General features: G+C 44.7%; 1 protein-coding gene across 1 annotated transcript; it reads left to right on the top strand.

The window, feature by feature from the left end:
* Positions 1-3,097: 3,097 nt before the first annotated feature.
* Positions 3,098-16,567, top strand: prkaa2 (protein kinase, AMP-activated, alpha 2 catalytic subunit). The gene is made up of 11 exons (XM_084185981.1): positions 3,098-3,353; positions 4,559-4,700; positions 5,094-5,187; positions 5,446-5,590; positions 6,221-6,308; positions 6,404-6,628; positions 6,832-6,994; positions 7,139-7,321; positions 7,547-7,702; positions 14,649-14,775; positions 14,932-16,567. The coding sequence occupies exons 1-11, from the start codon at positions 3,254-3,256 to the stop codon at positions 15,192-15,194; spliced, it is 1,686 nt and encodes a 561-aa protein (XP_084042107.1). The 5' UTR covers positions 3,098-3,253; the 3' UTR covers positions 15,195-16,567.
* Positions 16,568-22,447: the final 5,880 nt, after the last annotated feature.

The following is a 22,447-nucleotide window of genomic DNA, read 5'->3' as shown; positions in this document are numbered from 1 at the left end:
CGTTGCCAATTTATCTTCATTTGTTCGCCGACAAAAAGGAACTTCTTTCAAACAATCCACTCTTTTCTCAGTTACGTTCATGGTTACGTAACGTATGACGAAAGCGCGTAAGTGCAAGCCCACAGACACCCATTGAGATTGTATTGAAGGCTCTGAAATTTGAAAAAAATAGATTTTACATGGGAGTCTATGACAGAAGTTCTGGGCGATTTTCAATCTGACTGAAATCGCCCCAAAAGGGGGTGGAGCCATTTGAAGCACGACTTTAGCCTGATTCGACATTTAGTGGCAGTGTGGCACTGTGGCAGATCAGACGTATAGATTACAACACTGATAACTACTGTTGCCGTGATATAATTGATTAGAAAAAAAATCCCTTCCTTTTCCCGTTTGGCAGTGCGTCGCCCATATCGCCCTATTGAACAGGCCGTCCCTGCTCACAAGTATAATACATTGGTTGAACCCTTCTGATGACCTGGATGGAATTATGTGTTCCTTCCTTAGCCCATAGGAAGTCCCACCAAGTTGACTACTTCAAAATGGAGATGGCCTCATGGCGCTGCCCATGCTCTTACAGACGCCATGATGGGACAGATACGATGATGAAATATCTATCTAAGTCTATGGTGCCTATGACCAATAACCCATGAACCAACATATAGTTTGCCCTGTAGTGTACAAATTAAGTGGAATATACAAAGACAGACAAACAATTTGTCTGTCTTTGTATATTCCACTTAATTTGTGAACTACAGGGCAAACTATAGACAACACAACACAACAGCCACATATCATAAGTAGGCCAAAATGTCTCCAACAACTAGTGTTGCTACACTACCCCCTTCTTCACTATCTCATGTCCTTCAGCACACCTCAATGACCTCAGTGTAGCACCATTTAACTTCTGACACCAATGTAGTGAATTTGGCGGTATACAGGCCCCCGACTGTCTCTTCTGTCCAACACCTTCTTAGCCATTATGTCCAAACCTCATGACGAGGTCTCTGGTGTTGTACTGTAAATGTATTGAAGCCAAAATAGATATTGTCTGTCTGTGTAGAGTTGAGAGTTCAGTTTAGAATAAGCCTATGTCTTTTTTCCGTCTGCATATTGAGAGTTTCATCGGTCGGTCTGTCTGTCTGGCTGTCGTCGACAGTTGAGTAGTGTTTTCTTCAGTCTGTTTGTGAGGCTCATAGACATTACACTAAGAGCAGTGATCGCAGGCATGAAAGTGTGTGACTGATCAACGCCAATGAGGCCAGGGGATCAACACTGAGCTCTGTCTGACATCTAGTGGTGGTGGAAATACTTAACTACAACCAGTAGAGGTATTCTCACCCATGCAGTCCTCGGTTCAGAAACAACCACTTTTCTCCAATCTGGACAGAGTACTGATTTTTTTATTTTCTCCCTGAGTTAATTGATTGGCCAGAGAGTCCACTCACCGGTGCCCCAGGTCTGAATCAGTCCCTGATTAGAGGGGAAGAAGAATGAAAAACAGCAGTAGTGTTTGGGATTGTGTCTCTCACCTATGTGAGACATTTACATTTACATTTTAGTCATTTAGCAGACGCTCTTATCCAGAGCGACTTACAGGAGCAATTAGGGTTAAGTGCCTTGCTCAAGGGCACATTTACGTCATTTAGCAGACGCTCTTATCCAGAGCGACTCACAAATTGGTGTGCATTCACCCTATAGCCAGTGGGATAACCACTTTACAATTTTTTTTGGGGGGTAGAAGGATTACTTTATCCTATCCCAGGTGTTCCTTAAAGAGGTGGGGTTTCAAATGTCTCCGGAAGGTGGTGAGTGACTCCGCTGTCCTGGCGTCGTGAGGGAGCTTGTTCCACCATTGGGGTGCCAGAGCAGCGAACAGTTTTGACTGGGCTGAGCGGGAACTATGCTTCCGCAGAGGAAGGGGAGCCAGCAGGCCAGAGGTGGATGAACGCAATGCTCTCGTTTGGGTGTAGGGACTGATCAGAGCCCGAAGGTACAGAGGTGCAGTTCCCCTCACTGCTCCATAGGCAAGTACCATGGTCTTGTAACGGATGCGAGCTTCAACTGGAAGCCAGTGGAGTGTGCGGAGGAGGGGGGTGACGTGAGAGAACTTGGGAAGGTTGAACACCAGACGGGCTGCGGCATTCTGGATGAGTTGTAGGGGTTTAATAGCACAGGCAGGGAGGCCAGCCAACAGTGAGTTGCAGTAATCCAGACGGGAGATGACAAGTGCCTGGATTAGGACCTGTGCCGCTTCCTGTGTAAGGCAGGGTCGTACTCTCCGAATGTTGTAGAGCATGAACCTGCAGGAGCGGGTCACCGCCTTGATGTTAGCGGAGAACGACAGGGTGTTGTCCAGGGTCACGCCAAGGCTCTTCGCACTCTGGGAGGAGGACACAACGGAGTTGTCAACCGTGATGGCGAGATCATGGAACGGGCAGTCCTTCCCCGGGAGGAAGAGAGACATCCAGGGCATCCTGTTCTGTAATAGATTTCTGACCCAATATATATTTGTAAGCCTACAGGCATAGTTTAGCCTACTGAACATACTGTAATCGCTGAGGTGATTGATGAGTGTGTTGCACGTTTTGGTTTTTGCCCTAGCACTACACAGCTGACTCAAATAATCAAAGCTTGATGATGAGTTGGTTATTTGAATCAGCTGTGTAGTGCTAGGGAAAAAACCAAAACTTGCACCCAGGGGGCCCTTACAAAAAAAGATTGCAGTGAGAGTGCAGTATAACTGCAGTTACAGTGCAGTATAACTGCAGTTCAACTGCAGTACACTGCAGTTATTCTGCAATGATTGCCTCCAAAATACCACAGTCGACTGCAGTTACTGCACTGTTACTGCAGTTTCAAAACTGCAATCTTTTTTTGCAAGGGGGGGCCCCAGGACCAAGTTTGGGAAACCCAGGGCTGCGTTCAATACGTGTTTATCTATCTGGGACGTTCAATTCAATGGAAACGGTGCTGTACTGAATGACCAGTTAAAAAACGGGGAGATGTTGAGGAACGCTGTCAGCATGGCCAGTGCCCTTTAAGGACGTCACTCATTGCTTCAAGCCACACCCACCAAACGGGAGCAATTGTACCTCAGTCTGTTCAAGAACGTTTTGGGGAAACGTGTCGTTCAGTACAAACCGTTCCGCAACGTAGCAAACGTTCAAGCGAACTGAACGCACAGGTCTAGTGTACGGCGGCCCCGCAGCCAGCGCGAGCCTACCGGAGCGGTTTAACGTTCTGAACGGTAAAGATGGCAGAACGACAGCAGAAACATGAAGGCGGCCGAGTGAAGATCGGACATTACCTCCTAGGAGACACTCTGGGCGTCGGCACCTTCGGCAAAGTAAAGAGTTAAGTCGCGAGCTTGTCAACAGTCATGTCGTGGGACATTTGTTGGTATTGATTGTAAAAAATAAATAATCATAGACTGTTTTCGAACACAAGTCAGCGGCGGGCTATTTAGATAGCTACGCAAAGTGCGTAGTTGTGGCTGCGTAGCTAGATTAACGTTGTCTCCGTTGATATGTAGAGAATGTGGTTTGGATTTGTTGAAAGGTGAATTCTTCCAGCAACAAATCTAGCTAGCCTGTCCACTCATTCTTATCAGTAATGATAGGCTATGTATGCATAATTAACTTCGACAACAATGATGGTGTAAAAACAAACAAGTCACACAATTGTATCGCCTGACCACCAGTGAATGTCGGAGGTTGACTTTGCTAGTGACAGTTGACCTTTAAACTTGCCTTATATGGCTATGGAAAGGACATTTTAAAATGAAAATAAACCGTAACGTTATAGCTTAATAGTGCTCATCATCACCAGTGTTCCTCAATCATGTAAACCATACCAAGGCATGGACAGAATGAGAATCTAAAACGCCTCGTCAAGTTTCCTATTTTCTAGCAGTCTCAACGTGACCTTGTAGAATTCAGACCACCCTACTCCTCCTCTCACCCCCTGCACTGCAGGAGGTGTGTTTGATTTGAGACATGAGTGTGACAGTGTGTAACCAGCAAGTAGCCAACAAAAACAGGGTTGCTACATTGTAGCAGACAGACAATGTTGCTGAATTGTTAGACTGACTAACCATGTGGCGACAGAGTACAGACCGACTTGATACGATTTTGAAACTATCTGACAGACGCACTTGATTTATTCAGCCTGTAATCTGTGTGTATGGCTTTAGGCTTACTGTAATTTGTGTGTTGTGTTTTCCCTGTTTACCAGTTTATGTACGTTACTTACTGTTGTGAATAGATAGATATAGCTAGTTGACTACTGTGAAACAGCTAGGGTTCTGTTCTTTATCAGGTAATTAATGTTTAGCTGAGAGTAGCATACACATCACACATTCCCCTATCTCCTACCACAGTGTGGTTTGTGTCACCTTGGCAACAGAGGAAAAGACTAAACCGTTTTTAATATTTGACCCATCAGCACAAATTGTGCCTTATAGCCTACATTGTAGCAGTTGAACACAATAAGTATATATATATATATTGGGACAAATTATGGATATTCCAGTTGGTTCGTGTGTGTGTGTGTGTTGTAGTTGGAGAGCACCAGTTGACAGGTCATAAGGTGGCAGTGAAGATCCTGAACAGACAGAAGATCAGGAGTCTGGACGTGGTGGGCAAGATCAAACGAGAGATACAGAACCTCAAACTCTTCAGACACCCTCACATCATCAAACTGTGAGGATAACACACACAAACACAGACTGTGTTTGTTTACTACGGGCCTAAGGAGTACCCCCTCTCTCCCCCACACATATACCCGCACACACATGCACTCAGTGTTTGTTTACTTCGGGCCTAAGGAGTACCCCCTCTCTCTCTCCCACACACACCAATTCCGGTTAGAAGAAATCTCTAGTTAAGAAGATAGAAGTTTATAATTCCTGCTTGGGTAAATCCCTTCTCAGGTTTCTAGTCTCTCGCTCGCTCGCTCTGTCTCGCTCTCTCTATCTCTCTCTCCGTGTTATTTTTAGGTTTAGGCCACATTGACATTGTGAGCTATGGCAGACGTGTTGGCTTCTGTAAGGTGTGTGTGTGTGTGTGTGTGTGTGTGTGTGTGTGTGTGTGTAGGTACCAGGTGATCAGTACTCCTACAGACTTCTTCATGGTGATGGAGTATGTATCAGGAGGAGAGCTGTTTGACTACATCTGCAAACATGGACGGGTGAGACATACCTCTGACTGTCAGTTTGTCTGTCTCTGACTGAAAGGCTGACTGACTGAAAGACTGACTGTCTGAATGGCTATCTGTCTCTGACTGACTTACTGACTGAATGGCTGACTGACTATCTGGTTGATTGATTGATTAATATAGACACAGGCCATTTTATGGTGACATTTTTCATAGTGAAAGCATGTAGTCACATTAGAAAATAATAATCTCCTAACCTCTTAATCTGTACCTCGTATTGTGTGTGTGTAGGTAGAAGACAAAGAGGCTCGTCGGTTGTTCCAGCAGATCATCTCAGGGGTAGACTACTGCCACAGACACATGGTGGTGCACAGAGACCTCAAACCTGAGAATGTCCTGCTGGACCATTCCAAGAACGCCAAAATAGCTGACTTTGGTACACTACACACACATGCACGATAGAGCACACACACACGCATGCAGAGAAATAACAAATTGAGTTGTCCACACAGCCATAACCACTATATCAGCAGTAGCAAAAGTCAAACCAAACCACTTCTCTTTTAGAATATACCGACACCTTTTACTGGACACTGACAAGGGGTTTGGCCGGATGTGTAGCCTTGTCAGACACTGTGTCACCTGATTAGAGAGAGACAGCGGGAGACTGGGAGAGAGACAGCAGGAGACAGAGTGAGAGACAGAGGGAGCGAGAGAGACAGAGGGAGCGAGAGAGGGAGCGAGAGTGGGTGAGGGAGGGAGGGAGAGTGGGTGAGGGAGGGAGGCAGAGTGGGTGAGGGAGGGAGGCAGAGTGGGTGAGGGAGGGAGGCAGAGTGGGTGAGGGAGGGAGGCAGAGTGGGTGAGGGAGGGAGGCAGAGTGGGTGAGGGAGGGAGGCAGAGTGGGTGAGGGAGGGAGGGAGAGTGGGTGGGTGAGGGAGGGAGAGAGAGAGAGGTGGGGAGAGGGAAGATAGAATATAGTAACTTGTGTTTGTTTGGACAGTGATAAGGTTAGTTAAGGTTGGAATTTGAAGATAATGTTTTAAAAATGATTTGCTCTGGTCAACAGGGTTGTCAAACATGATGTCAGATGGGGAGTTCCTGAGGACCAGCTGTGGATCTCCCAACTACGCTGCTCCTGAAGTCATCTCCGGAAGGTGTGTGTGCGTGTTTAGGCTGTATGCAGATCCTAAGGTTGATACTGTAGGCGGCATGTTGTGGTGTGATCGTGTATTATTTGCTTTGTGTACAGGTTATATGCTGGTCCTGAGGTGGATATATGGAGCTGTGGGGTGATCCTATATGCGTTGCTGTGTGGGACTCTACCCTTTGATGACGAACACGTTCCCACACTGTTTAAGAAGATCAGAGGGGGCGTGTTCTATATGCCAGAATACCTCACTCGCCCCGTCGCTTCCCTGCTGCTGCTCATGCTGCAGGTTGACCCGCTGAAGAGAGCTACCATTAAAGACATTAGGTAACCCCTGACCTCTAAACTTCCCTACTGATGATGATGCTCATGTTTTTAATGTGATTAATAGAACTGGCAAACCTAGTCTAAAGCTTGTTTGTGGTGGTTGAAGGTTGGTCCAGAGCAAAAGAATAGAAGAATCATGGATAGTAACTGTTACTTTGAGTGTGTGTGCGTGCGTGCGTTCACACGTGTGTGTGTATGTGTAGGGAACATGAGTGGTTTAAGCAGGACCTGCCAGGCTACCTGTTTCCTGAGGACCCTTCCTATGACTCCACCGTTCTGGACGAGGAGGCCGTCAGAGAGGTGTGTGACAAGTTTGAGAGCACCGAGTCTGAGGTGATGTCCAGCCTGTACAGTGGAGACCCCCAGGTATGCACGCAACACAGGCATGTGCACACACACACACACACACACACACACACGCTTAGTCATACAGTACGTAGACAAACACACTTACCCTCTCTCTCTCTTCTCTCACGATCTCTCTTACTCTCTCCTTCCGTCTCTTTCCAGGACCAGCTAGCGGTAGCGTACCATCTGATCATAGATAACCGACGCATCATGACCCAGGCCAGTGAGTTCTACCTGGCCTCCAGCCCTCCCCAGAGCTCCTTCATGGAGGATGGCATGCCACTGCCCCCCGGGGTCAAACCACACCCAGAGAGGATGCCCCCCCTGCTGGTAGACAGCCCCAAGGCAAGGATCTCTACCTGGTTCTATTCTATGTACTATGTTTACAGTATATAAAATCAGATACAATATCTCTGAAGTGTAAACACTTGATAACGTGCTTCTTCCATGATACCAGTGTTGCAAATGCAACATTGGCAGTATAGTTTTGCATGAAGTCTTCTTGTCCTCATGTATTTATGACTGCTTGTTAGGGATAATAAATATTCTCTCCTCGCTCTCTGTCTGCAGGCTCGCTGCCCGCTGGATGCCCTGAACACCACCAGAGCCAAACCCTTGGCAGTGAAGAAAGCCAAGTGGCATCTGGGCATCAGGAGTCAGAGCAGACCCTATGACATCATGGCTGAGGTCTACAGGGCTATGAGACAGCTACAGTATGACTGGAAGGTGAGGCTGTGTGTGATAGTGTATTCAGACGCCTTGACTTTTTCCACATCTTGTTACGTTACAGCTTTATTCTAAAATTGATTAAATAAAGAAAAATTATCATCAATCTACACACAATACCCCATAATGGAAATGTATAATATAAAATAAAAAAGATACCTTATTTACATAAGTATTTACACCCTTTGCTATGACACTCGAAATTGAGTTCAGGTGCATCCTGTTTCCATTGAGTCCACCTGTGGTAAATTCAATTGATTGGACATGATTAGGAAAGGCACACACCTGTCTATATAAGGTCCCACAGTTGACAGTGCATGTCAGAGCAAAAACCAAGCCATGAGGTCGAAGGTTGTCCGTGGAGCTCCGAGACAGGATTGTGTCGAAGCACAGATCTGGGGAAGGGTATCAAAATATTTCTGCAGTATTGAAGGTCCCCAAGAACACCGTGGCCTCCATCATTCTTAAATGGAAGAAGTTTGGAACAACCAAGACTCTTCCTAGAGCTGGCAGCCCAGCCAAACTGAGCAATCGGGGGAGAAGGGCCTTGGTCAGGGAGGTGACCAAGAACCCAATGGTCACTCTGACAGAGCTCCAGAGTTCCTCTGTGGAGATGCGAGAACCTTCCAGAAGGACAACCATCTCTGCAGCACTCCACCAATCAGGCCTTTATGGTAGAGTGGCCAGACGGAAGCCACTCCTCAGTAAAAGGCACATGACCGCCCGCTTGGAGTTTGCCAAAAGGCACCTAAAGGACTCTGACCATGAGAAACAAGATTCTCTGCTCTGATGAAACCAAGATTGAACTCTTTGGCCTGAATGCCAAGCGTCAAGTCTGGAGGAAACCAGGCACCGCTCATCACCTGGCCAATACCATCCCTACGATGAAGCATGGTGGTGGCAGTATCATGCTCTGGGGATGTTTTTCAGCAGCAGGGACTGGGAGACTAGTAAGGATCGAGGGGAAAGTTGAATGGAGCAAAGTACAGAGAGATCCTTGATGAAAACCTGCTCCAGAGCGCTCAGGACCTCAGACTGGGGCGAAGGTTCACCTTCCAACAGGACAACGACCCTAAGCACACAACCAAGACAACGTAGGAGTGGCTTCGGGACAAGTCTCAATGTCCTTGAGTGGCCCAGCCAGAGCCCGGACTTCAACCCGATCGAACATCTCTGGAGAGACCTGAAAATAGCTGTACAGCGACGCACCCCATCCAATCTGACAGAGCTTGAGAGGATCTGCAGAGAAGAATGGGAGAAACTCCCCAAATACAGGTGTGCCAAGCTTGTAGCGTCATACCCAAGAAGACTTGAGGCTGTAATTGCTGCCAAAGATGCTTCAACAAAGTACTGAGTAAAGGGTCTGAATACTTATGTAAATGTAATATCAGTTTTTCTTATTTGTAATACATTTGCAAAAATTTCAAAAAACCTGTTTTTGCTTTGTCATTATCGGGTATTGTGTGTAGATTGATGAGGGAGAAAATATATTTAATACATTTAAGAATAAGGCTGTAACGTATCAAAATGTGGAAAAAGTCAAGGGGTCTGAATACTTTCATTACATTTACATTTTAGTCATTTAGCAGACGCTCTTATCCCGAATGCACTGTGTGTGTGTGTGTGTGTGTGTTTTATTTTTATATATACATACATACATACATACATACATACATACATACATACATACATACATACATACATACATACAGTTGAAGTCGGAAGTTTACATACACTTAGGTTGGAGTCATTAAAACTCGTTTTTCAACCACTCCACAAATGTCTTGTTAACAAACTATAGTTTTGGCAAGTCGGTTAGGACATCTACTTTGTGCATGGCTTTAGAAGCTTCTGATAGGCTAATTGTATTTCAAGGCCTACCTTCAAACTCAGTGCCTCTTTGCTTGACATAATGGGAAAATCAAAAGAAATCAGCCAAGACCCCAGAAAAAGAATTTTAGACCTCCACAAGTCTGGTTCATCCTTGGGACCAATTTCCAAACGCCTGAAGGTACCACATTCAGCTGTACAAACAATAGTACGCAAGTCTAAACACCATGGGACCACGCAGCCGTCATACCGCTCAGGAAGGAGACGCATTCTGTCTCCTAGAGATGAATGTACTTTGGTGCGAAAAGTGCAAATCAATCCCAGAACAACAGCAAAGGACCTTATGAAGATGTTGAGGAAACAGGTACAAAAGTATCTACATTGGGGAGAACAAGTATTTGATACACTGCCGATTTTGCAGGTTTTCCTGCTTACAAAGCATGTAGAGGTCTGTAATTTTTATCATAGGTACACTTCAACTGTGAGAGACGGAATCTAAAACAAAAATCCAGAAAATCACATTGTATGATTTTAAAGTAATTAATTTGCATTTTATTGCATGACATAAGTATTTGATACATCAGAAAAGCAGAACTTAATATTTGGTACAGAAACCTTTGTTTGCAATTACAGAGATCATACGTTTCCTGTAGGTCTTGACCAGGTTTGCACACACTGCAGCAGGGATTTTGGCCCACTCCTCCATACAGACCTTCTCCAGATCCTTCAGGTTTCGGGGCTGTCGCTGGGCAATACGGACTTTCAGCTCCCTCCAAAGATGTTCTATTGGGTTCAGGTCTGAAGACTGTCTAGGCCACTCCAGGACCTTGAGATGCTTCTTACGGAGCCACTCCTTAGTTGCACTGGCTGTGTGTTTCGGGTCGTTGTCATGCTGGAAGACCCAGACACGACCCATCTTCAATGCTCTTACTGAGGGAAGGAGGTTGTTGGCCAAGATCTCGCGATACATGGCCCCATCCATCCTCCCCTCAATACGGTGTCCCCTTTGCAGAAAAGCATCCCCAAAGAATGATGTTTGCACCTCCATGCTTCACGGTTGGGATGGTGTTCTTGGGGTTGTACTCATCCTTCTTCTTCCTCCAAACACGGAGTGTGGAGTTTAGACCAAAAAGCTCTATTTTTGTCTCATCAGACCACATGACCTTCTCCCATTCCTCCTCTGGATCATCCAGATGGTCATTGGCAAACTTCAGACGGGCCTGGACATGCGCTGGCTTGAGCAGGGGGACCTTGCGTGCGCTGCAGGATTTTAATCCATGAAGGCATAGTGTGTTACTAATGGTTTTCTTTGAGACTGTGGTCCCAGCTCTCTTCAGGTCATTGACCAGGTCCTGCCGTGTAGTTCTGGGCTGATCCCTCACCTTCCTCATGATCATTGATGCCCCACGAGGTGAGATCTTGCATGGAGCCCCAGACCGAGGGTGATTGACCGTCATCTTGAACTTCTTCCATTTTCTAATAATTGCGCCAACAGTTGTTGCCTTCTCACCAAGCTGCTTGCCTATTGTCCTGTAGCCCATCCCAGCCTTGTGCAAGTCTACAATTTTATCCCTGATGTCCTTACACAGCTCTCTGGTCTTGGCCATTGTGGAGAGGTTGGAGTCTGTGAGGTTGGAGTCTGTTTGATTGAGTGTGTGGACAGGTGTCTTTTATACAGGTAACGAGTTCAAACAGGTGCAGTTAATGCAGGTAATGAGTGGAGAACAGGAGGGCTTCTTAAAGAAAAACTAACAGGTCTGTGAGAGCTGGAATTCTTACATTTTTATTCATTTAGCAGACGCTCTTATCCAGAGCGACTTACAGTTAGTGAATACATATATTTTTTTTATACTGGCCCCCCGTGGGAATCGAACCCACAACCCTGGCGTTGCAAACGCCATGCTCTATCAACTGAGCTACATCCCTGCCGGCCATTCCCTCCCCTACCCTGGACGACGCTGGGCCAATTGTGCGCCGCCCATGAGTCTCCCGGTCGCGGCCGGCTGCGACAGAGCCTGGTTTCGAACCAGGATCTCTAGTGGCACAGTTAGCACTGCGATGCAGTGCCTTAGACCACTGCGCCACTCAGGAGATAGTTCTTACTGGTTGGTAGGTGATCAAATACTTATGTCATGCAATAAAATGCTTTGGGGATGCTTTTCTGCAAAGGGGATACCGTATTGAGGGGAGGATGGATGGGGCCATGTATCGCGAGATCTTGGCCAACAACCTCCTTCCCTCAGTAAGAGCATTGAAGATGGGTCATGTCTGGGTCTTCCAGCATGACAACGACCCGAAACACACAGCCAGTGCAACTAAGGAGTGGCTCCGTAAGAAGCATCTCAAGGTCCTGGAGTGGCCTAGCCAGTCTCCAGACCTGAACCCAATAGAAAATCTTTGGAGGGAGCTGAAAGTCCGTATTGCCCAGCGACAGCCCCGAAACCTGAAGGATCTGGAGAAGGTCTGTATGGAGGAGTGGGCCAAAATCCCTGCTGCAGTGTGTGCAAACCTGGTCAAGACCTACAGGAAACGTATGATCTCTGTAATTGCAAACAAAGGTTTCTGTACCAAATATTAAGTTCTGCTTTTCTGATGTATCAAATACTTATGTCATGCAATAAAATGCAAATTAATTACTTAAAAATCATACAATGTGATTTTCTGGATTTTTGTTTTAGATTCCGTCTCTCACAGTTGAAGTGTACCTATGATAAAAAATTACAGACCTCTACATGCTTTGTAAGCAGGAAACACTGCCGATTTTGCAGGTTATCAAATACTTGTTCTCCCCACTGTATATCCACAGTAAAACGAGTCCTATATTGACATATCCTGAAAGGCCGCTCAGCAAAGAAGAAGCCACTGCTCCAAAACCGCCATAAAAAAGCCAGAGTACGGTTTGCAACTGCACATGGGGACAAAGATCATACTTTTTGGAGAAATGTCCTCTGGTCTGATGAAACAATAATAGAACTGTTTGGCCATAACAACCATCGTTATGTTTGGAGGAAAAAGGGGGGACCTTGCAAGCCGAAGAACACCATCCCAACCGTGAAGCATGGGGGTGGCAGCATCATGCTGTGGGGGTGCTTTACTGCAGGAGGGACTGGTGCACTTCACAAAATAGATGGTATCATGAGGAAGGAAATTATGTGGATATATTGAAGCAACATCTCAAGACATCCGTCAGGAAGTTAAAGCTTGGTCGCAAATTGGTCTTCCAAATGGACAACAACCCCAAGCATACTTCCAAAGTTGTGGCAAAATGGTTTAAGAACAACAAAGTCAAGGTATTGGAGTGGCCATCACAAAGCCCTGACCTCAATCCTATAGAAAATGTGTGGGCAGAACTGAAAAAGCGTGTGCGAGCAAGGGGCCTACAAACCTGACTCAGTTACACCAGCTCTGTCAGGAGGAATGGGCCAAAATTCACCCAATTTATTGTGGGCAGCTTGTGGAAGGCTACCCAAAACTTTTGACCCAAGTTAAACAATTTAAAGGCAATGCTACCAAATACTAATTGAGTGTATGTAAACTTCTGACCCACTGGGAATGTGATGAAAGAAATAAAAGCTGAAATAAATCATTCTCTCTACTATTATTCTGACATTTCACATTCTTAAAATAAAGTGGTGATCCTAACTGACCTAAAGACTTTTTTTACTAGGATTAAATGTCAGGAATCGTGAAAAACTGAGTTTAAATGTATTTGGCTAAGGTGTATGTAAACTTCCGACTTCAACTATACATACATACATACATACACTACTGTTCAAAAGTTTGGGGTCACTTAGAAATGTCCTTGTTTTCGAAAGAAAAGCAATTTTTTTGTCCATTTTTTAAAATAACATCAAATTGATCAGAAACAGACGCCTCACAGGTCCTCAACTGGCAGCTTCATTAAATAGTACCCACAAAACACCAGTCTCAACGTCAACATTGAAGAGGCGACTCTGGGATGCTGACCTTCTAGGCAGAGTTGCAAAGAAAAAGCCATATCTCAGACTGGCCAATACATTTAAAAGATGGGCAGTCTGAGATATGGCTTTTTCTTTGCAACTCTGCCTAGAAGGTCAGCATCCCGGAGTCAACTCTTCACTGTTGACGTTGAGACTGGTGTTTTGTGGGTACTATTTAATTAAGCTGCCAGTTGAGGACCTGTGAGGCGTCTGTTTCTCAAACTAGACACTCTAATGTATTTGTCCTCTTGCTCACTTGTGCACCGGGGCCTCCCACTCCTCTTTCTATTCTGGTTAGAGCCAGTTTGCGCTGTTCTGTGAAGGGAGTAGTACACAGCTTGTACGAGATCTTCATTTTCTTGGCAATTTCATGCATGGAATAGCCTTCATTTCTCAGAACAAGAATAGACTGAAGGCCAGTTTTTTATTGCTTCTTTAATCAGCACAACAGTTTTCAGCTGTGCTAACATAATTGCAAAAGGGTTTTCTAATGATCAATTAGCCTTTTTAAAATGATAAACTTGGATTAGCAAACACAACGTGCCATTGGAACACAGGACTGATGGTTGCTTATAATGGGCCTATGTAGATATTCCATTAAAAATCAGCTGTTTCCAGCTACAATAGCCATTTACAACATTAACAGTGTCTATACCGTATTTCTGATACATTTGATGTTATTTTAATGGACAAAAAAATTGCTTTTCTTTCGAAAATTAGAATTTCTAATATCTCACTGTACATGTTAAGGTGTGTGTATACATGTTAAAGCTGCAGTATGTAATATTCTAGGTGACCCGACCAAATTCACATAAAAATTATAGATCTGTCATTCTCATTGAAAGAAAGTCTAAGAAGCGGTATATATGTTCTATGTGCGCTATTTCTATGCTTCCCGTTCTTAAATTTCGTTTTTTTTGCCTTTTATACTTTCAGTTTTGTACACAGTCTTCAAAAAGCTGAAAATACAATAGTCTTGGTTATTGAAAATATATTTCACAGCGGTTTAGATGGTACAATGATTCTGTACACTATACATTGTTTGTTTTGTAATATAAACAGAAATTAGGTGAACTATTAGAATTTTAGCAACCAGAAAATTTGGAACGATTTCTGCATATTGCACCTTTTGTGTGTGTGTGTTATGTTATGTTTAGGTGGTGAACCCGTACCACCTGCGTGTTCGGAGGAAGAACCCAGTAACAGGCAACCTGGTGAAGATGAGTCTCCAGCTGTACCAAGTAGACAACAGATCCTACCTGCTGGACTTCAAAAGCATCGACGGTACGCCTGCTACACAACATATTTATAATAGCAAACTGACTTTTGATATCTGGTTAATTCTGAAAACAGAATTTAGAGTTTCCTCTTTTTACAATGTATTACTGACTGCAGAAGATGAGTAATGACAAAAACAAACACTAATCTCTCCTCCCCCAGATGACATCATGGACGCAGTAGGGTTTAAGTCGGGCTCTTCCACCCCCCAGAGGTCAGGCTCCACTGCAGGGCTCCACAGACCCAGACTCAGTGTGGACTCAGCCTGTCCTGCCGTGGATCTCCCCAAGCTCAGCTCCTCTCTGCCTGGGTCGCTGTGCTCCAGCGCTGCCCTCCTCACCTCCACCCCCACCCCGCGCCAGGGCAGCCACACCATGGACTTCTTTGAGATGTGTGCCAGTCTCATCACCACACTGGCCCGCTAGAGAGGGTTAACCCCGCTGGATAACTAGGGGCCTGGAGTGTTTCCTGGTCAATGTCATATAGTCAGGAAAACTCCAGGTCCTACCTGCATAACCTCTGAAACAGAACCCTGCACTGAGCCTATTTAGACAGTTTTATATCGGTGCGATCCTGACCTAATTCTCAAAGTACTGCAGAACACTGACCACTGCAGGGCAGACATGCCTCTAACCACAGATCTAAGGTCAGTTTTTAGGGAGAGTTGTTACCTCCTGGTGTTGTAGGTTTGAGCTGTGCAAGGTCCTAGATCTCTGGTTAGGCTTCCTGTCTGTCTAGAGCAGGGGTGGGCAACTTTGATGGGGGTAGGGGCCACAAAAAATCTGAACTCATCATTAGGGGTTGCGGTGGCTCACGGTTCTGCTTACCCACATCCATACACACACATGCAGTCAGCGTTTTGGGGGCCCTAAGTAAAATTAAGCGATTTAAAAACATTTTAGTGGTCCCTCCTCTTGACAGTGGAGGAAAATGTGAAGTTTTAGAGTTAATTTACTGGAAGTTGAGACCCAGACTGGGTAAAAAATAAAATGTGGAGGGGGGGGGGGGGGATTGATCTGCAGGCCTACAAAAGGGGCCATGCGGCCCGCGGGCCACTAGTTGCCCATCCCTGGTCTAGAGGCAGCCAGTCTGGCCGTGGGAAAGGTTAGAGGTTAGGTCTCACTTGCTGAGGCAAGGTCACGTTAAGTCAAATCTACTGTAGCTCCCATATGCCGCGTTCACGTGCTAGTCGGAACTAGGAAACTGACATTTCTAGCTTGCGAACTAGTTGTAGTTATGCACGTGCAGTGTTCAACCGGTTAGCAAGTCGGACATTTCAGAGTTTCCTACTTCTGACTAGCATGTGAATGCGGCAATAGACTGTTTATAGACAGGCGACGCCTCCCAGACTACACAACCTCCAATCAGCTCCAGAATAGCCATCACTGTAGCACAAACACTGAGCATTTTATATATGGTTTTATATGGTTTTTGTAACGACACAGATTTTGTTATCCATATGTATCACATATATTTCTATTACTATCACTTTGAGTAGTGGAGTAGCTGTTGATTGAAATGAAGTTAAAGAGGATTGTTATTATTTAGATATCAGATTGTTATTTATTTTAAAGAGATGTGTGTGGTACTGAATATTGAGTATTAAAGCACTGCTGATGTTTGAGAATTCTATACTGACTGAAGAGATTTTAGGCGATGAGAGGTCATAGAGAGAGGAGGCTAACTGACTGGCAATATTGTTCTGTGGATTAGTTAGCAACTGACGGAGGAGGAGGAAGTGTATCTGTACCAAACCTTTCTCCAGGTGCCTTAAAAACACAAACGTTGTTTCTAGCTTGTTTGCAGAAACTGAATGGCAAGCGGACTGTTTCTTTGTGTGTGTACACTCCTGTGTGTAGAGGAGAGGACTGACATACAAACAGGAGCTTGCCAGGGATTGGTCAGGAGAAGAAATACAGTGCTGTAGTTTATGTGCCAATGAGATTTGAGATCTGACTAATATAACTAAAGGAGGACAGCGAATAGATATGAGAGAACACTGGAACAAATCTCCCTTTACCATTTTGTCAAATGGTTTACAGTATATAGTCTTCTGGACTCCTGTCCGTGTCTCTTGTTTTGCTGGAGCCAGTGAGGGCTGGGCTCTTGCTGATCTGATGCATGCTTGTGTGTGTGTGTTTCTCTGGTCTGTTCTGGTACAATGATGGTGATCTGTTCTGTGTTCGGTTCGTTACTAAATGTAGAATCATTTGACTCTCTCTTTCCCTCGCTCCCTCGAGTCATTGGTTTGTTGTGTGTATTTGCAGTAGCGTGTGTTTCACTGAGGGAATTGTAGTCCTCCTCTGTTGGGCCAGTTAAAGAGAGGTTTGAGCCACAAAGAGAGAAGACACTAAACCTCCTTTCCTTCTGTTTCTTTGTTTCCTTATTTGTTTATTTGTCATTTGTCCTGTGCAGTAGTTCTGTCATCACATCTCTATTCTGAGAGCGTTGTCTGTTTTATCTGTGTATGACACTATACATGCAATACGGTACCCACGTGTGTGTGTATATACTCACCGGATGGTTTATTAGGTACACCCATCTAGTACCGATCTGACCCCCCCTTTGCCCCCAGAACAGCCTGAATTCTTCAGGGGATTCTACAAGGTGTCAGTAACGTTCCACAGGGATGTTCGTCCATGCTGACGTGATGGCATCACGCAGTTGTTGCAGATTGGACAGCAGTACATTCATGCTGTGAACAGCCCATTCCATCTCATCCCAAAGATGCTCTATTGGGTTGATGTCTGGGGACTGAGCAGGCCACTCAAGTAAACTGAACTCGCTGTCATGTTCCAGGCGATGTTTTTCCACTCATTTTTACATTTTAGTCATTTAGCAGACGCTCTTATCCAGAGCGACTTACAGTTAGTGAGTGCAGACATACTGGCCCCCCGTGGGAATCGAACCCACAACCCTGGCGTTGCAAACGCCATGCTCTACCAACTGAGCTACATCCCTGCCGGCCATTCCCTCCCCATACCCTGGACGACGCTGGACCAATTGTGCACCGCCCCATGGGTCTCCCGGTCGCGGCCGGCTACGACAGAGCCTGGATTCGAACCAGGATCTCTAGTGGCACAGCTAGCTGTTTGTGGCCCGCCTGTTAGCTTGCACGATTCTTGCCATTCTCCTTCGACCTCTCATCAACGAGCTGTTTTCGCCCACAGGACTGCTGCTGAGTGGATGTTATTTGTTTGTCGCACCATTCTTGGTAAACATTAGACACTGTCGTGCGTGAAAAGCCCAGGAGGGCGGGCGTTTCTGAGATACTAGACCCGGCGCGTGGCACCGACGATCATACCACGCTCAGTCACTTGTTTTGTCTATTCTAACGTTCAATTGAACAGTAACTGGATGCCTGTCTGCCGGCTTTATATAACAAGCCACGGCCATGTGACTCACTGTCTGTAGGAGCGATCCATTTATGTTAACTGGGTGGTGTACCTAATAAACGGGCATATCCCATATTTGATATAAATTATACATACTGAGTGTACAAAACATTAGATGATAGATAGATTACTTTTATATTATTCCTGGTATTCCTTAAAGAGGTAGGGTTTCAAGTGTCTCCGGAAGGTGGTCAGTGACTCCGCTATGATCCCTTATTGATGTAATTTGTTAAATCCATTTCAATTGGTGTAGATCAGTGGTCACCAACCGGTCGATCTTCAAGGCATTCCTAGTAGGTAACCTAAAATGTCTGTAGAAAAGCCAACGATAAAGGCTTGCACTCCTTTTGTGTGTGTGTGAGTTGCGCTGTTGGCGGTAGGTTCACTTGATTCAAAAGCCCTGCGCACCGAGTATGCAAAGTATTTCCATTTTGAACCATTTCATTTGTCTCCAAAGGACAAACTACGTCTACCCGGTGGACCGCGAAATCTGTGGCTAAATCGAGTGCGCCTACTGGGCTGGCCAATCGAATAGCTCAAATCACCGTACAGCGCTTCCCCGGCCACAGCAAAGTTTGATACTAACCTACATAAGATTGAATAACTTTTAAAACCATGACCACAGAGAGACTGTCAATGAATACAGCAAAGAGCTGCTGTTTTTATGAGTGAGTTTAAGTTTTTATTCAGCACTGTCAACACTGCTTTTATTCAACACTATTACAAAACATAAAACGCTCTTCTCCCATTTTCCACTCGCGCTGCAATGAATGAGTAGCCAAGTGTATCGATAGTCCTGCGTTTTTATTATTATTAGAGATGCGGCGCAACTCGAGGTTTGATGTCAGGTGGAAGACTGTGTCTCTCTCTGGTCAGTCACACCGGAGGAAAGTAAGGATAGAGTAGGGACCGTGAGAGGCGGACCCGCTGCTGCTCTATTCCTCCCTCAGCTGAGAATAGTGCCCTGTTCAAAACAACTGGGAACTCGGAAATCTCCGACTTCAGTGTGTTGAATACAACTGGGAACTCGGTAAAAACGAGATCCGACTGGGAAATTGTTTTGAACGGTCATCCAACTCAGAATTCCTAGTCGGAAACTCTGGCATCTTTCTAGAGCTCCGACCTGAAGATCAAAACATCATGATTTCACCTCGTTTTTCTTCGAGTTCCCAGTTGTCTTGAAAGCACCATGGCCATCAGATGCAGGTACTGTACCATATTATTTCAAGTTATGCTCAGCTGTGGCTCGCAAGTGCTACAAAAACTGATCTATGTTATCAAAGCTTGAGTTTTGAAATATAATATGGTCTGAGAAGAACGATACTGTCAGGCCAGGCATATAGCCAATATGTTGTGGTAATGTATTAGGCCTACTGCTCAAACCTAATCTCTACTGTTTTTATTAGGTTAATGTTACTTTTTAAAAGTAATTTTTAAAAAATATCTGAGCGGTAGATCTTTGCTTGCTTTTTTTAATGCGAAAGCAATCTTGACTCAAAGGTTGGTGACCACTAGTGTAGATGAAAGGGAGGAAACAGGTTAAAGAAGGATTTTGAAGCCTTGAGACAACTGAGACATGGATTGTGTATGTGTGCCATTGAGGGTGAATGGGCAAGACAAAATATTTAAGTGCCTTTGAACAGGGTATGGTAGTAGGTGCCAGGCGCACAGGTTTGTGTCAAGAACTGCAACGCTGCTGGGTTTTTAATCTTCAACAGTTTCCCATGTGTATCAAGAATGGTCCACCACCCAAAGGACATCCAGTCAACTTGACACAAGCATTGGAGTCAACATGGGCCAGCATCCCTGTGGAACGCTTTCGACACCTTGTAGAGTCCATGCCACAACGAATTGAGACTGTTTTGAGGGTAAAGGGGTGGAACTTAATATTAGGAAGGTGTTCTTAATGTTTTGAACACTGTATGTCTGATCGTAGCTGCTACAGGGTCAGGGAGAAACTCTGCTCCCTGCTGCTACACTCATGCAATTACACACAGCAATGCCCCTAGATTCTGGTGTTTATACACACGCACTCAGTCAGTGTAAGGTGTACCTCTTTACAAGGGTTAAGGTGTGTTGTCACTGTATTCAGACTTCTGGAACCAAAGTGTTCTTCTCTTCTGTCTGTGTGTGAGAGTGAAATGTACCTCTTCCTCTCCTCTGTGAGGTGTGGTTTTCTGTGTTATATGTATTGCATGGCGGTGCTGTTCTGATTTGCACTTTACTGAGTATTTATTGTCAAACACAATTACATTGACCTATACAGTAGACCACTGCTTTGCGTTTTTATTAATTGGCAGATCATAACTATCAGAGCTGGTAGCTAAATGAACATGACTTAAACTAATGACTTCCTCTCTCTCTAATACTTAATGGGAAATACACTGAGAATATAAAACAACAGACAGACAAATCTCATATGGCAGGCATCCCATTCTCTGTGTAGTGCACTACTTTTGACCAGAGCCCTATGTGGCTAACCCTGTGTCACTTAGGTCAAAGTTAGTGCACTACATGGGGAATAGGGTGTCATTTTAGACACAGACAGTAGCTGGATACAGACTGTTGATTTGTCATAGCCAAACACGAACACCTGTAAAGATTTATTACACTGTGGAACCTCAATGTATGCATGGTATCCCATAGTTGTCTTTGTATAAAACGATTGAACATTAAGTATAAACAGAACTGCTCTCTGTCTGTATCCTTCCCTTAATCTCAACCTCCATAACCCTGGATGGACATCAAAACAAGGGATTCAATCTGAAACACTATAGCGTTATTGACATTTTAAAGTTCATTTCCAAATGAGTTGACATCTGCAGCATTTACCTTGAATGCGATCTCCGCAAAGACGCTAACGTTGCCTTCAAAATCTGCATTGTTGACTAGAGCGCTCGGATTGAATCCCGGCCTAAACAATATTATAACAGAGAAATAGTCCATCCGATTGCAGGTTGTCCAAACGGCGATCCTTCATGTCTCCGTTATCTGAGTGATTGTCATGGAGATGACTGGCACTTGACGACATACCATCTTGCCATTCTTCCTCTGCTCTCCAACTGCTCATAGAAGAGAGAACAGACACAGACATCATCAATGCATGATCAATGGCCTACTGGTATTGACTGACTGATCAATGGTTCTTAATGGCTGATTATTGTAAAGTATCATTTTTACCTGTTCAACTACCTGTTTTACGGTAGTTGGTAGTCTACTAAGCGTCATTGATTATGTCGTCTGAATACAGGTCAGGAGGAGGAAGAATCACCATGCCTGGAAAGGCCAAATCTGCTTCCTCTTTACATCTACATAGAAACACACATGCATGTCAGACACACACTCGCGCACACACACTCAATGACACAGCTCAATAACATTCACAATCCAAGCCCAGAAAACCAGTCTGACAACAGATTACACAATGTGACATTTTTTTCTATCCTACTTACGGGTACACTGGTTCTTCTATATCCACGGGACCTGGAAAGTAAAAAAGAATGTTTTAAACGTAAAGGTATTTTTCCACTCTGTGTCATCAGTGTCAGATTCAGACGTAAAAAGTGGATTCCTTTCATTGAACTCAAAAAATTCCAACAACATTCTTTCAACCTTTATTGGCTGATTTCCCAGACCCAAATGAAACCCTACTGGGCTATGAAAGAAAGGTATGCTAAATGGATAATCTGTGTCTGGCTAACCAGCCCAAAGACTATAGGCCTAATGTGTGGAATGTGTAGGACACAGAATCCATACATAGATCTTTACTTACTGATTAGTTCTTCAGGTTCAGGTTCTTCAGGTCTTCTCAGAGGGAGACAGTAGAGAAAGAGAGAGATGGAGAGAAAAAACAGAGAAACAAGAGGTAAACATCAAAGGAAACATTCAATCACCTTTACCTTCATCTGCGTGTGCGCGTGTGTGTGTGCAGGTATATGTACCTCCTGATGGGTTCCTCTACAACAGGTTTGTGGAAGAAAGTGGCCAGCTTCTGAAGTGCTTCATGTCTCGCCCTGCAGAACAGACATCAGAAGGGAGACATGATAACTATTGGACAGAATATTGTTAATACTATTCAAATCATTGTCTTATTATCTGTGTGTGACTCACTGCATGCCATCTATGGTGGTGTCACTGAGTGTGTGTTGGTGGTGGATGCTAGGCTCTCTGCTTCCTGGAGGAAGAAAACACACACACAATAATGTAAACAACAACAGATATAATCGGCCAAAGGTACAGTGAGGGAAAAAAGTATTTGATCCTCTGCTGATTTTGTACGTTTG

Source organism: Coregonus lavaretus (assembly GCF_964263955.1).
Source record: "Coregonus lavaretus genome assembly, chromosome: 21".
Lineage (NCBI taxonomy): Eukaryota > Metazoa > Chordata > Actinopteri > Salmoniformes > Salmonidae > Coregonus > Coregonus lavaretus.
The sequence above is the reverse complement of the archived record's forward strand: the minus strand, read 5'-3'. Positions and strand labels throughout refer to the sequence as shown.